The sequence below is a fragment of the Peromyscus maniculatus genome, chromosome 21 (genome assembly GCF_049852395.1).
Source record: "Peromyscus maniculatus bairdii isolate BWxNUB_F1_BW_parent chromosome 21, HU_Pman_BW_mat_3.1, whole genome shotgun sequence".
NCBI lineage: Eukaryota > Metazoa > Chordata > Mammalia > Rodentia > Cricetidae > Peromyscus > Peromyscus maniculatus.
Genome location: NC_134872.1, coordinates 35,845,377 through 35,860,580, shown reverse-complemented (window position 1 = coordinate 35,860,580; position 15,204 = coordinate 35,845,377). Strand labels below are relative to the sequence as shown.

At 43.8% G+C, this 15,204-nt stretch overlaps 1 protein-coding gene across 5 annotated transcripts in view; it reads left to right on the top strand.

Moving 5' to 3' along the window:
- Positions 1 to 14,786, top strand: part of Il18rap (interleukin 18 receptor accessory protein) — a 31,878-nt gene extending 17,092 nt beyond the window's left edge. For all 5 annotated transcript variants that reach the window (XM_076557344.1, XM_076557342.1, XM_006980409.4 and 2 more), the window contains 6 exons: positions 3,400 to 3,465; positions 5,398 to 5,521; positions 8,608 to 8,759; positions 9,713 to 9,850; positions 13,084 to 13,257; positions 13,996 to 14,786. In XM_076557344.1, the coding sequence (XP_076413459.1) occupies positions 3,400 to 3,465; positions 5,398 to 5,521; positions 8,608 to 8,759; positions 9,713 to 9,850; positions 13,084 to 13,257; positions 13,996 to 14,459 (1,118 nt within the window). In that variant the 3' untranslated portion in view covers positions 14,460 to 14,786. The remainder of the gene's footprint in view (positions 1 to 3,399; positions 3,466 to 5,397; positions 5,522 to 8,607; positions 8,760 to 9,712; positions 9,851 to 13,083; positions 13,258 to 13,995) is intronic.
- Positions 14,787 to 15,204: the final 418 nt, after the last annotated feature.

The following is a 15,204-nucleotide window of genomic DNA, read 5'->3' as shown; positions in this document are numbered from 1 at the left end:
GTTTGCCAGTTTGTACTCCTTATTAATGATGAAAAACTTCAATATTCCAAATAATATTGGGTGGGGGTATGGAACATTTTGACTGGTATCAGGTAGTGTTTGTTCCTAATTTATTCTTCCCTGACTAACACGGAAGTAAAATGTCTCCTCATCCTGCATTTGTTACCCTTTTGGATTGAGACTTCTACAGCTCTTCCATTGGGTCATTTTTTTTTTTTTACCAGATCTACAAAAAACGGCACAACTAAATGGTAGTTGTAAGTAACTCAGCCTAGGCTTCTGGGTTTAAAACATAACAGAATTAGTCATTCATGCTTGTGCCTAAGAGCAGCAGAGTAGTTGACTCAGTTCTCAGTGAAAACATTCATGAGGTTTACTTCTGGCTTTCTTGCTGCAAGATGCAGTACAGTCAGAGTGCATTAAGATAGAGACACTTCTGCTTATTTCCTAGTCCTTGTTCTTCCCATGGCTTAATTGCATAAGAGAGTGCTCATTAAGAGAGAAGTTCCAGTTTCAGAATATGCCAGCATCACTTTCTCCAGCAAGGGCAAGTGATGTGTAAATATTCTTTTACTTAGTCATGCACCAGCCCCTAAATTCTCAGTGATGGAATTTACTTTCCTCTTTCACTTGAAGGTCTGTCTCACCCATGCCTGTCATTCCTGTCTCGTCTGTCATTGTACCTTCTCCTCATTTCATGGTCCCTCCCCACATTCCTATAGAAGAGATACCAAGCTTCTGTGGTAACTTTGGATTAAGAATTAGTGCCCAGACACTTTCTCTGACCTCTAAGAACTATTTTATGGGTCACAGAGACAGAAAGCAGGTCGTCACCACCCAGTGTAGAAGGAGAAGAAAAGGCAGTGGTTGTGTCTAAGGTGAAGCAAATCCAAGCAAGACCTGTGGGGAAAGGGTGAACAATGGCATTCACTCCACTGAGAAGAGAAGGGTGGGTGGTGCCGTTCATTCTGGCAGAGGTGAAAGCACCATTGACATCAGGAATCATGAGAAAACAGGATACAGATCAGGGAGAGAAAATCAGAGAACAGGAGTGGGCGGAGGTAGGGAGTGGGAGGGGGCTCTGAGAGCAGGACCCACTTCATACTCTAAGCTAGTTTCAAGTTTTTATTTCATTCTTCATTATGCAGAAAATTTTTTTGGTTGTTGTTCATTTGTTTCCTTTTTTGAGACAAGGTCTCCTTGTGTATATCAGGCTAGCCTGTAATTCACATATAGCCTAAGCTGGCCTCAAACTTCTTATCTTTTGCCTCAGCCTCCTTAGTGTTGGGATCATAGGCATGCATTACCACTTCTGACAAGTTTAGAGTTTGGAATTTTATCCAAGGGACAATAGGGGACCACTCAAGTACTGTAATACATTATGAATGGACTTGTATCCAGGGTAGGTCTAACATGAAGAAATAATATTTTTGAGAGTAAGTATGGAGGCAGGAGAGACATTGTAAATTCAGGCAATTGCCAGTAGGGAAGCAACACAGGACATGAACTGAAAGGGGTGTGTCTAGAAATACATAGGCGATGCTTCTGTGGGAATTCAGAGCCTGGGAATAGGAAAAGCCAAAGATGAGTATAGCTGGAGTTTTCATGTGTCCCACCCGGTCCACAGCTGCTCAGACCCAAGTAAACACACAGAGACCTATATTAATTAAAACTGCTCAGCCATTGGCTCAGGCCTACTACTCACCAGCACTTACATTTAAACTCAGCCCATTTCTGTTCATCTATATGTTGCCACGTGTTCCCTGGCTTCACCTGTGTGCCATTACACGCTGCTCCCTGGACGGCAGGCTGGCATCTCCTGACTCAGCCTTCTTGTTCCCAGAATTCACCTTGTCTGTTTACCCTGCCTATACTTCCTGCCTGGCTACTGGCCCATCAGCTTTTTATTTATCAACCAATCAGAGCAACACATATTCACAGCATACAGAACATCCTACAGCAGATGAGATTTAGGGTTGTGTTGTCTTCTATTGATATTGGGCAAGGTGGAGGTAGGGGGAATCAGCAAGCTTGATGGACAGTATCAAAAGATACCTCAGGAGGTGGGAGGTGGAGTTTATGAGTCAACAGAACGGGATGTGTTTTATAAAACAAATGAAGAGAAAACAGAGATTCTAGTTTTCTGAGAGGGTAAGTCAGTTAATACTAGCCTTGTTTAATAAGCATGAAGGACAGAGAAGGAGGAAGTCTAAGGAGGAGATGGTAATGTGGAAGGACCTCAGTTATAACGTGGCAGTGAAGAGGGGGGTACTTCGGTGAATGATGGAGATGCTGGGGCTGGAAATGGGAGTGTGAGCATGGTCAAGTGTGAAAAGGGGGCCTGGGATTGAGTCCTGGGGTATTTCCAACCCCATGTGGAAAGAGAGCAGAGTGAGAACTCCATGAAACACGCATGCGTGTCAGCAGGAGGGAGAAGTTCATGGTGTGCTAGCAAAATGCCTTTGGAAGTCAAGACTGTCAGGAGGAAGATGGGGTGAGGAGTGTGGGGACTGATGGCGAAGAGAGATGGGGCAGATGAGGAAGCCATTGAGAAGTGAGAATTGAAGACGCTGCCCACAGAGACCACCACTTTTACTGGTGGTAGAATAGCTTCAGAAGAAAGCAGAACAATGGAGACACCTTTGAAACTCTGTGGCAGGAAAGAAAAAGGCAAAGGAAAACCAGAGGTTAGATGCCCTTTCATTCTAAGCTAAACCATGAGTTTAAGGTTGCGGGCTGGAGAGTTTTGAAGCTCAGTTCCTTGGGCAGGTTGTCCCTCTTGGCTGATGACTCAGCCAAATGGCAGCAAGAAGTCTTCTTGTAGCTGACCCAGATGGAGGCCTAAGTCTCAAGTGTGGGTGTGGGCAGTTGGGTGTGTGTGCATACGTATGCATGTGTGTGTGTGTGTGTGTGTGTGTGTGTGTGTGTGTGTGTGTGTGTGTGTGTATAGGCCAGAGTACAAACTTGGGTTTTTATGTCTCAGGTATAATACATCATTTTTGTTGGCACAGAGTTTCACACTACCCTGTAACTTGCCATGTGGGCCAGGCTGGCCAGCCAGCGAGACCCAGCTATGGGTCTGGCTCTATCTCCTCACCCTAGAATTTCAAGCATGTGCACCATGCCCATTTTGGGTTTATTTTGTGGGTTCCATGGATCAAACTCAGATCCCTGGGCTGTGTTGCCAGCCCTGTACTGGCATAGCTATCACTCCAGCCCCGAAGAGCATCTTTCTGAGTCAGAGTCTCAACTCCCAGATTCATGCATGCTGGGTAAAATGAACAAACGAAAGAACAGAGCACTAAAAACTTCAATCGGTGTTGAGCTAATACCCCCAAACCTCCAGCAAACAGTCCTCCCTTCTTAATGCAAAGGATGATTTTTGTTTTCCTCTTCCAGTTGAGGACACCAACCTGAAACCAGACATTCTGGATCCCATCACGGACACTCTGGAAGCAGAGCTTGGTAAGCTGCCTGTTATTACCATAACCGAATGACCCCTGGGCTCCAGGGAATAGACCAGAGTGTGACGTGAAGGGTGATTAGACTTTCTAGTAAGAGCATTGGCACTAAACTCTGACTTGATCCTAACTAGGTTTGTCACCGTACAAGGTTTCTATTACCCTTCTGAGTCCCAGTCATTAGAGCTGCCCCTCATTGTCACATGCTGATCTTCCATTGCGATAGAGTGAGGAAACATATTCTAGAGTACTAAACAAGAAGAACAGGTTTCATATTCTTCCCACCAGAACGCATACACATATGCATATATGTGCATATATTTCCATTTATGTTATATGTATGAAATTACAAAGTTAGCATTAACTCTTATGAATATGACACTTGGGCTGTTCTTTAGGAAAATTATAGCCCTGCAACTCTTGCTCAAATGTACTCCAAAATGGTGCCTTCTTCTGGGGAGAGGAGAAACTGACATTCATCTGATTGCCTTTTATTTTTGTCAAAGCCAACCTCTTATTACTCTATACACAGCCAGGTAGAAATTTTGTATTTGAAAGCAAATTGTGGTGTTTCAGTGCAATATTTACCATTTCAAATGCCAATGAAAGATTTAGTTTCCTCCAAAGAAATGTAAACAAGTTGTTACTGCACTATAGGGTCAGTAGGTGGCGGTAGTGGCACATTCTGGGGCTAGAAACAGTGGTGAAGAGGAAAAACACAAACAGGGAAACGAAGCAAAAACAATCCATTAAAAATATTCTGCCAAGTTGTGTACGGTACCAATGAATTTTAAAGTACTGCCGGTGGGAAAAGATCCAAAGAGGAGCTTTCAAATGGATTCCTTAACCATTCGTCCAGAAGTCAGTTCCAAGAGGAGGATAGTCCTAATCCTTACAGGGTGGTAGGCAAAGGGTGGTCCAATAACATTCATGGCTCACCCATGGTGCAGTATGCAGAAGACAGCTGAGATTCCAAATAATCTCCTCCCTAAACTACATGCTGTAGTAATGTGGGAAGGAAAGTACACCTCTCACCTCAAAAGTGACAATAGACAGTTTATTCTGGAGCCAGATATGAGTGACTGTGACCCCGGGGAACATAGATTTGGGTTACCCCAAGTCCATGTTCCAATGTGGAAACAGTTTCATGGTAACAGAAAATAAAGAAACAAAATAGTAAGTTAAGACACTTTTCATATACACCGGGGGAAACCTCAGCTATAGTCCCAGATGCCATCACATGACAGTTGAGCATTTTGGTTGATGGAAGCCAGTGGTCTGTTACACTAATATATTCTAAAAAAAAAAAAAAAAAAAAAAAAAAAAAAAAAAAAAAAAAAAAAAAAAAAACTAATACATCTTAATAATCATAAGGATGTTAAGTCAGCTACAGAGGTGGTCAAGGAATACCTGTTAAGGAGGGTAAGAAAGGCCCAAGATAAATTGTGACGAGACTGTGAACCTGGAGTAGGCCAACCTTTCCACAGTCATTGAGGTTCTAACCATCAATTGGCCTTGCAGAAGGTTTGGCGTAAGGTCTGTGGGTTTGTTTTTTCCAGAACTTTCCATTCATGGTAACCTTATGATGTTTATTCAATAGGTGAATATCAATTAGTAAAATGATCTTCTTGATATATCTTACACGTCATCACTAATGTTAAAGACTGGGCTGTTCACAGAGCCACAACTTTTCCCTAGGGATATGATGGTGAAATCCTAGTGTCAAGGATGTAGCTACACATTTGAGATACACAAATGAGCCACAAGGGACCAACATAACAGGAAGTATGTTGCTAACTGGGATGTACTGATGCTTGGCTATTCCTGGTACCCACTGCCTGACACCTGGCTACATCGCCATGTAGCCTCTGGTCTGCCCACGACATTAATGTTCTGATGTGCTTCCTTACTGTTTTCTTGACCTCTGCATTTTCAGGAAAGTCTTTGGTGCTATCCTGCAAAGTACAATTTGGCTTCCAAAAACACTTTCCGCCAGTAATAAAGTGGTTTGTCAAAGAATCTACTCAGGAGCAGGAAATCAAAGAATGTAAGAAGAATTGGTAAGAAAAAGCGAGTGAACTTAGTCATTCAACCCAAACTAGATGTTATAATTTAAAAATGGCAGGTGGCAGTCTCGGCGGGTTGGAGCCAAGGGACCCCACAGAGTGTGGGAGAGACACACACCATGTAGACAGTGCTCATGTAGAGGATTTATTGGAAAGGGGGAGAGAAGAGCTGGGAAGAGAAGAGGAAGAAGAAAAATAATAGAGAGGAAGAGAAGAAGAGACAGGAAAGGGAGAAGAGAAGAGGTACAGACGTGGCCTCATGGGAAGAGAGGGGGGTGGTGGTGGTGGTGGAGGGGTTTGCTCTTAAAGGAGACTTTAATGCACAAATGGGCTACATAGGATGATGTTGTCAGGACCCTGAGTAAACCAAAGTACTGCCTGCTTATTGGCCAGGTCCCCCAAGGGGCTGGCCAGGGAATACTTAAATGCTAACACTAGATACTTTCAAACCTTTAGAAATTGCTAGAACAGATAGAGTTAATGGTTGTGGTAAAAATAAAAAATACATACATACATATCTATCTATCTATCTATCTATCTATCTATCTATCTATCTATCATCTATCTATCTATCTATCTATCTATCTATCTATCTATCTATCTATCTATCATCTAGGCCTGCAGGCACTCCATTTCTGAGGAGACTATAAAGTGAACTTGATATGCATAGCAGTTATTCAGTGATGGAACCATATATAATAATTGTCCCCTAAGACTGTATCACTTAGTGATGCTGGAGCCATCTTGCCTGTGTTAAGCACACAATGATGTTTGCACAATGATTTAAAACATCCTCGACCATGTTAAAGTGTTTTTAATTTAATTTAATTTTTTTTTGAGACAGTATCTTGGGTGTTCCATACTGGCCTCAAACTCTCTATGTAGACAAGGATAATCTTGAACTTCTCAAGTGCTGGGGTTACAGGCATATACAACCACACCTTCTCTATGTGGTGCTTGGGATCTAGCCAGAACTTCATACATGCTAGGCCAGCACTCTACCCACTGAACCAACCACATCCAAAGCTAATTCTCTCTTTCTTTCTTCCCTGTTTTTTCCTTCTTTCTTCCTTTCTTTTTCTTTGTGTGTGTGTGTGTGTGTGTGTGTGTGTGTGTGTGTGTGTGTGTGTGTGTGTGTGTGCTGAGACATCCATTGTGCTGAGCAGGTACTCTATCACTAGCCCACGTCCTCAGCTCATAAAAGGGTTTGAAAGGTTACTGTTTTAAAATCTAAGATCAACTAGTAGATGGATACACTCATTCAGAATGCTGGACTAGAAGTAGCACATTCAAGAAATGGGAGATGATGGTTCCTGCCCTCCCCAATCTTCAAATGTGCCTTCATCCAGTGTGTTAAGGAAATGGCACCATAACACAGACTCTGACAAATGAGAATTGGTAAAGCAGCTTACACTGGGGTGGAGCCTTAGAAGGGAGCTGTCTGTTTAGGAATACCAGCAGGCTGCAGCATTTTATGATAATTAGACTTCTTTTATTGTTGTCTGTGACTAAAATAAACCTGGAATTTTATGGGAGAGAGAACTTGACCAGTTGAAAGGAAAGTTGTAGACCTTCAGAGACAAGCCAGCCAACGTCTAGAAAAACAAGTCTCTAGTCCTAGGAAGACCTGAGGTCCCATCATGACATGCCACTAGAAGATGTGTCCTCTTGTTTCCACATGGGATGCAAAATAAGAATCTGCAGAAAGTTCCCTCTAGTTTTTTTTTTTTAAAGACTTTACTGAACAAATGTGTACTTTGAAAACCACAGATGAAGAATAAAGGAAAGATTTTTACTCAAGACACTGAAATTTAGCAAGAAGCCATTGGGTCTTAGATTGACCCTGCTCAGAGTCTGTGCAAGACAAGCGTGACAGGCACATGCTCTCAAGTCATCCACCTGTGGGTTCCAATCTGTTTCACAGGAAGTGGCAAGGTGACCTCGGTCCTCTGTGACTGTGAGGCTCTGTTACCTACGTGCATATTCTGTGACTGGATACCTGCATTTTGCAAGGTCACTCTCAGGGATAGATGCAGTAGAAGCCACATGCATGTGACAATGTGGGACAGGCAGGAAACATTTGTGGGCTAACTGTAGACTCACAGAAGGGTAACCTAAAATACCCATTTGAACACAGTTTCTTAATGTGACAAATGGATGATGCAGTTTCAGACAATAGGAACTGAACAAATGTGGAGAATCATGATTTTCTGGGCAGGGAAGATTGGCAGAGATCTGGGAGCCAAGCTGGAGTCCAGACATATCCACAGGATGGTGTTACCATAGTGACCCAGTACTGCTCATCCATCCTCTGAGCCTTGCCCCTGGCACTACCAAGTTAAGATGTTCATATCCCGACTCCTTAGGGTTTGTGTGCAGTGAGGAAGGAAAAGATTAGAGAATCCATAGTCAGTGCTCAGCAAGGTACCTGCCAGCAAACAGCGAGAACAATTAGTTGCGTGTGTGTGTGTGTGTGTGTGTGTGTGTGTGTGTGTGTGTGTGTGTTCATATGTGTGTGCAGGTATGTATACACATGTGTGTAACTGAGTATGGAGGGTAGGGGTGAATCTCATGCTTCATGCCACTCACCCTGTTTTTTGGTGGTGGTAGTGGAGGTAAGGGGGAGTGGGGGTGAGGGGTGGGCAGACTTTTGCTGACTAAGGTAGCCTGGCCAGCCAGGGAGCTACAGAGATCTACTCATTTCTGCCTTCTCAGTGCTGGGTTTACAAATACACGTTACCATGCCTAGCTTTTGACACGGGTTCTGGGGATTGAACTTCATGCTTGGAAAGCCAACACTTTACAGACTGAGGTTATTCTTAAATTCTTAGTATTCCACATTCCCAGGGGGAATTCTTAGAATAAAGTTCAGATGAGGGCCACAGGTAACTTATTTCTTAGTGTAAATCCTTTGGAGAGTCCATCACTTGATGAGGAACAAGAGCCTGCTCCATCTCTTCCTGCTCTTCCACTGTCTTCTGGTAAATCTCCACTGGCTCTTTGTCAGTCTCCCAAGCACAGCTGGATGAAGGGCAGTTGATGTTACTGAGTGGAGCTGCCTTTTTTCCTTCCTTTCCTAGCGTTCAATCCAATTACAAGAACAAAGTCATGGAGTGCACTGCCTTCCTGGGAGAAGTCACTCAAAGAGATCTTAGCAAAAAGTTTGTTTGCTTTGCCCAGAACTCCGTCGGGAACACAACACGGACCATCCAGCTGAGGAAGAAGGAGGGGGGTAAGCCTAGAACTTTGTTCCTAAACATGGATATCTGTTCTTTCTGAAAGGGGGAGGGACATTTTGCCCAAAAAAGAGAGGCAATGTTTGCAGCGAACATTTATCCAGACACTGAAGCACTTTGCTGTGCTAATTCATTTAAGACTTTGACCATGCATGATTTTGATCTAGGCTTCTTACCTGCTAAGCTGTGCATAAAAACACCTTTTACTCAACTCTCTCTCTACTCACACAGTTCACTCATCCCATCACCCATTCATTTACCCCTTTCACTTCTTCATTCACTCATGCACCCAATTCTCTCATTCATTCCACTGGTACCTACAAGAATCTCCAGCCCCACCCACACCCACACCCACTGCGGCAGGACCAGTGTTCAGACATCACTCTCTTGGTTGTTTGCCTTTGCTGGCTTCCAGAAAACAAGATTTCCAGAGATGAGGTTGGTATCAGTCATTCACACCTCACTGACTGGGTGACTGTAGCACAGTCAAGCAAGTGTAACCATCTTTGAGCCATAGGGTGACAGTGTTCATGCTGGACCCTCACTAGGTATATGGTAACAGTGGCTGTTCCCTGTAGATCCCTTATTTATAAGATGGATCACGGAGGGTGCGGAGTGAAGCTGATGGAATTCCCGGTCTAGGAATGTTTAGACTTTAGTGATGATTATAATATAAGATGATAATTTATAACAGGCAATGGGAAAGGTACAATTGAGGTGTGCAGACATTCATGGGAGTAAAAATAAGTAAAATGGCTATGTATTGAAGGTCAGCCCACCAGGAACTTCCCATGCCCCTTGGCTCTCTAAAGTGAATTGTGGACAGTTCCATCCAGACTTAAGATGATCTCAGAGTCAAGATAAATAAATGCCGGTAGCAGCAGGGATTTTACTACGTAATGGGGCATGTTGGTCCAGATGTGCTCGCTCACAGCTCTGTTTCCCTCAGTGGTGTTTGTATACATCCTCCTTGGCACAGCCATGATGCTGGTGGGCATTTTGGTCGCAGCCGCCTTTCTCTACTGGTACTGGATTGAAATCGTCCTGCTGTGCCGAGCCTACAAGAGCAAGGACGAGACGCTGAGGGGTAAGATCACCCAACACGCTATTCTCTGACGTAGTGACGAGACAAGATACACGTGACTTCCTACCTACCTTTTCTTAGCGTTGTCTTAGGTATGGTTTCACATGCCTCCTGCTGTCCCGAGCAGCATGTGAAAGAGGAAGTTAGAGGAAGCGACTGCCTGATGCCTGGCTTCTTATCTCTCAGGTTTGATATCTTCTTCCAGCTCTGGTTTTACACCAGAGAAGACCGAAGAAACACTTCCATTCTACTTACCAGGAACCTTGTAGAAGACTTTTGTGGGATTTGTGGGGCTTGAAAGTATTCTCGCTGCTAACCAACCTGAGGTGATACGGCAAGTGACAGTTCCGTGCCTTAGGTTCCTCATCCACAAAACAGGACTGTCACCGCAGCAGGCAGGGGACAGTGGTGTGGGCTCACTGAGATCAGGCATGGTATGCATTTAGAATGACACCTTAGTGCATAGAAACTCAGTTTGGTCAGCAATGGATGCCCCTTGAGGACTGGAGCTCATGCCTTGCCTGTGTATTGAACATTGGCCTTCTCACAGCTCCCTGAGGCAGAGGAGGACGAAGCGTGACCTTCAGATTAGAGCACTAGAAATGGCTGTATCTTGGCCTTAAATCTATGTAGTCTGGCTTGAGGAAATCCCATCACTTCAGTTATCATCATGTGAAAATAAGACCTTCCAGGCCCGGGATTTGTCCCAAATGAATGGGAAGTCGCATGAAATGCAAGTCCCATTATTAGTGATGAAGTTTCTGTCGATTTACCCACCAGACATGATCACAATACTCATCAGTGTTGTATGGGGCTAGAATACTGCTTTAACATTTGCTGGCCCCGGAAAACCCCAGGTTAGCATATTTACAGTTTCAGTGAAGGATTCTGCTGTTTGGAGCAGAAGTGCCTCCTGCTGGGTGCCAGAGAAAAACACTCTCTCCCTGGGAGGCTCCTCCTGGAGGCCTGTGGCTTCTACAGAAGGAAGTGCCTTCATCACCCAGAAAAGGAAGTAAAAACTATGCCAGGTCCGAGTTCAACCCCAGACACCAGAACACAGAAAGAATCACCCAGAATCAATCTAAGAAAACAGGAGGAAAAAAGCATACCTCACAGCTTTCTTTAGATTGATTATTGGTAACATCCTTGGAAATCCTTAAGCGAAGAGTATTTTCAGAATTTTTGTTTGTTTAATTAGCCTTTTTATTTGAATGGAACAAATGTCTCACCAATGTTCCCAGGTGATTCCACACTTCTTTCACTAAAATGTTTTTGTTTGTTTGTTTGTTTTAAACCTTAAGATTCTAGAGTTTATGAGGAAGAGTCAGTTGGTCGGGGAATATTCAAATTTGTCCTTTGTCATTTCACTTAACTATGCAATAATTTGCGCTGCAGAATTGGGTTTTCAAACACAGTGATTTCACGCCCTCTGCTGGTCAGACAGATGTTTGCCCGCAAAAAGAAAGCTTAAGAGTTGATTTTGACTATCACTTAATTTAGAAAGAAATAGTGTTAGGAGGACATAAGCAGGTCCTCTAACACCACATTCCATAACTTCATTACTAAATAAGTTTATCTTTTGAATTATAGAAAATCCATGGGATTTTTACAAGACTGGATGGAATAGAGGCAGCCATGGTGTGTTATACATTTAAACACATCAGCGCTTACCTCTTTCTTCCTATATGGGCAATCAAGTAAAAAAGCAGCTTCTGGAACTTTAGATCTGTATCCCGTCTTGATGTTTGGTTTCCCTTACGACTGGCAATCCCTAAGGCCTCTCATGGCTTCCATATTGGGCTCACACTGCCAAACAGTCTGAGACGCTAGTTACCGGTAACAACACCATGGCTGGAGGTTATGAAACAGGCTGGATTTCAAACTCCAGGCACTCCATCCCAAAGCCTGTGAGTTACCGTGTGGGGTTTTCTGTCTTTTCTACATAGTTCTTTAATATGTCTCATAACTTATCTGCCCGACAGAAGCACAAGAGATCTTCACAAGAGACCTAAAATGATTTCTTTAAATGTAGCTTCTCAAATAGAAGGGGAGAGCTGAGAAAGAGCCAGAAACTCCCACACAGCCTAGGCATGACCTCATGTAACCCTTGACAGCCTACGGGGAACCTCTACTGACCTTACCCTACACTCACAGATTCAGATACAAGTACTGCCAAGTGCCACTTAATGACAATGTATCCTCTAGGCTACTTTCCTTTGTAGAAACAAAATATACTGTACTTGTATAAATCTAGATGGTATAACCCACCACACACTGGGCTGTGGGCTCTCTGGAGAGTGTGTGTGTATATATGTCTATTACTACACACATATATGCTATTTCTGTAGATGTACAGATATATCCCTAATATTTCTAGGTTTGTGATGAGCAATACAGCCAACATTCAATTAAGCAGAAGAGAAAAATTATCCAATCAAAAGACTTGATAAATACCAGATCTCTAAGGCTGCCAGTGGTATTTTAGAGCAAACACTGTTTAGAAGTGGACATGTATTCTACAGTGATGAGAAGTGTAGTACAATAAATATATAGGCCAGTCAGACAGTTATGCGCTATCAGCTGTCAAGTGTGACGCACTGGGCATGGTTGGACTGCTATAGTTCCGTATGTTCAGTACATAGTGGACCACACCAGCATCACTGTACATGGGGGGAATGGGATGCACTGTAATGTGATGGCTACAGCAGCACCAGGCCATGGGGATTACCTGTGTGTTATCATCTTACAGGACCTCCACTGCGCATGTGCCCATTATTGACTTGCTTGTGGTGCATGGTTTTAAGTGTACCATCATCTCTCAGATGGATACAAGGTTCTGGTCTTAGCAGAACTTGCTTTCTGGTTATTATCATGCTTTAATGGAGCAGACTCCTCTTTGATGTGTAACTAATGAGCCAGAAACACTGCAGACGCAAAGAAAGGCGCCCTCCCCAATCACACGTGATTCAATCATGGGAGGCCCCAGCTGTTTGATCTATCCCCAGCGAAGGCACTGGGGTGCTTCATAAATTAATCATTGGGTTTTATATGGACAACCAAAACCACTCGGTGGTATGATTTTAAAATGGATGCATCTGCTGGGTTTGTTTTTAATTCGTTTTTGTAAGGATCCCAGATCTTATTTCTTATCCATTTAGCATATGCTCCAAGCATCTGGACATACCGTGGTAGTTAAGAAAAAAGGGCATAGGCTATGTGTTGTTCTTTTTCCTCAGACAAGAAGGAGTTTGACGCCTTTATATCCTATGCAAATCGGAGCTCTCCTGAGAGTGAAGCCACCGGATCACTGAGCGAGGAACACTTGGCCCTGAATCTTTTCCCGGAAGTGCTAGAAAACAAATATGGATACACCCTGTGTTTGCTTGAGAGGGATGTGACACCAGGAGGAGGTAGGTCTTGCCTGCCAAGACACCAAGTAGAACACAAGAGTGACCCACTGTAGCTCAAAGCTTTTCCTATCACACCGTCCATGTGACAGACATCCTCTGGGATCTTCTGGGTTTGGTTTTTGTTGTTGTTTTATGAGCTTAGATCATCTTGGGCAAGAATACAGAAAAGTGTCTTCCAGAGACACGCTCTGCTTTCTAAAAATATCTATTTTCAGAAGAATAATAAAATAATAGAGGGCTCTAGGCAGGCCATCCGGGACAAAGGGGCTTTCCCTGGATCCCCTGTGGGAAATAATTTCTCTCATCTCAAACAGAAGGCTGTCCTACCTTCTAGAATTCTACTCCTCAAATTTTCAGCCTGGGGTGCAGCAGGTCGGTCAGCTGGATGTCACCCATGAAGCATCCCGGCCTCAAATGGCCTGCTAACCTTCCCTGTCTCAGACACTTGCACAAGTAGCCTGGGATGTATCATATCCCTCTGTCATGTTCCAACCTGATTTAGGCGATTTAGATGGGAATTCAGGGAGGCGGAATACAGGGACAGCCTCTGGGTACTGGTGCCTATCTTCAACAGTCTGGAGTGGCAACAATAAAAAGGGCAGAGAGAACTTTTCTCCTTATCTCTTTGCTCAAGAATATCCAAATTAGAAACCCACCGGGCATCTCTTGGAGGTACAAAGTTGTGACTCAAGTTTTTTAATAGGATCAGTTGGAAGTCACTCATTTATTTGTTTCCAGTATATGCAGATGACATTGTGAACATCATTAAGAAAAGCCGAAGAGGAATATTTATCCTGAGTCCCAGCTATGTCAACGGACCCTGTGTCTTTGAACTACAAGCAGCAGTGAAACTTGCCTTGGGTGATCAGACACTGAAACTAATTTTAATTAAGTTTTCTTCCTTCCGAGTGCCAGAATCGCTACCTTATCTAGTCAAAAAGGCTCTCCGAGTTCTTCCCACAGTCACGTGGAGAGGCTTGAAATCAGTCCAACCCAGTTCCAGGTTCTGGACCCAGATATGTTATCACATGCCAGTGAAGAACTCCAACAGGTTTATGTGCAATCGGCTCAGAATCATCCGGAGGGCTTTTCCCCCTGAAAAGGACCTAGCAAGAGAGAAACCATCAGGAGGAGTATCCAGCTCAGAGAGCAAGCACGGAGCCCAGAACCTCCTCCTCTCCAGCCACCAGAAGAGGTGCTGATGGGTAGAACCTACTGCGTGGGTCAGGCTGGTAGAAAGTTGAGTCTGACTTCCTTCCTCGTCACGCAAGCTTGACAGGCAGCGGAATGAAGCAGTGGCTGTGGTTCAGGGTCTGAGTTCCTGGAATGGACACAGAGTGTTCTACTCTAGACCTCTGCATGCACTCAGCACATGATGCCCTGAGAGTCTCCAAGTAGCTTGAGCAGAATCAGCTGGGACAGCTGCTCCTGTGTGGCCGTGGGCTGTCCCCTGCATGCCTGTTTTGCACTGTATGTGTGTGTGCATGTGTGTATGTGTACAATCAGATAAATGTGATTTCATTTTATTAGATACGAGTGATGGAAACTATCTAAAGCTTTTCTGTAAGGAAATCTTTGCTGCATATTTATTCATCCACTCTAAAACACAGAGGGGAAACATAAAAGGTGAGACTAACAGCACAAGATAAATAGGATCTCCTGGGTCCTTGTGGGAAACGAGACTTTGGCGGCATGACATGTTTCCAGACCTGCGGTTGGATAATGTGCATGAAATCCATTGTTGTCAGAAAATATCATGAGTCACAAATGCATTTCGTGAACTCCTCCTGTGTCACAGCTTAGCAACAGGGTACCCTGTAGAATGGTGACCATTTCCCTTGTGATTGAGTCACAGGTGTGCTTCCTGCCCTGCTCAGTACTATCGCAAGTCACTAGCTCCAGAAAAAAAAAAAAAAATACAAGGTCGACATCCACGGTGTCAAAAAA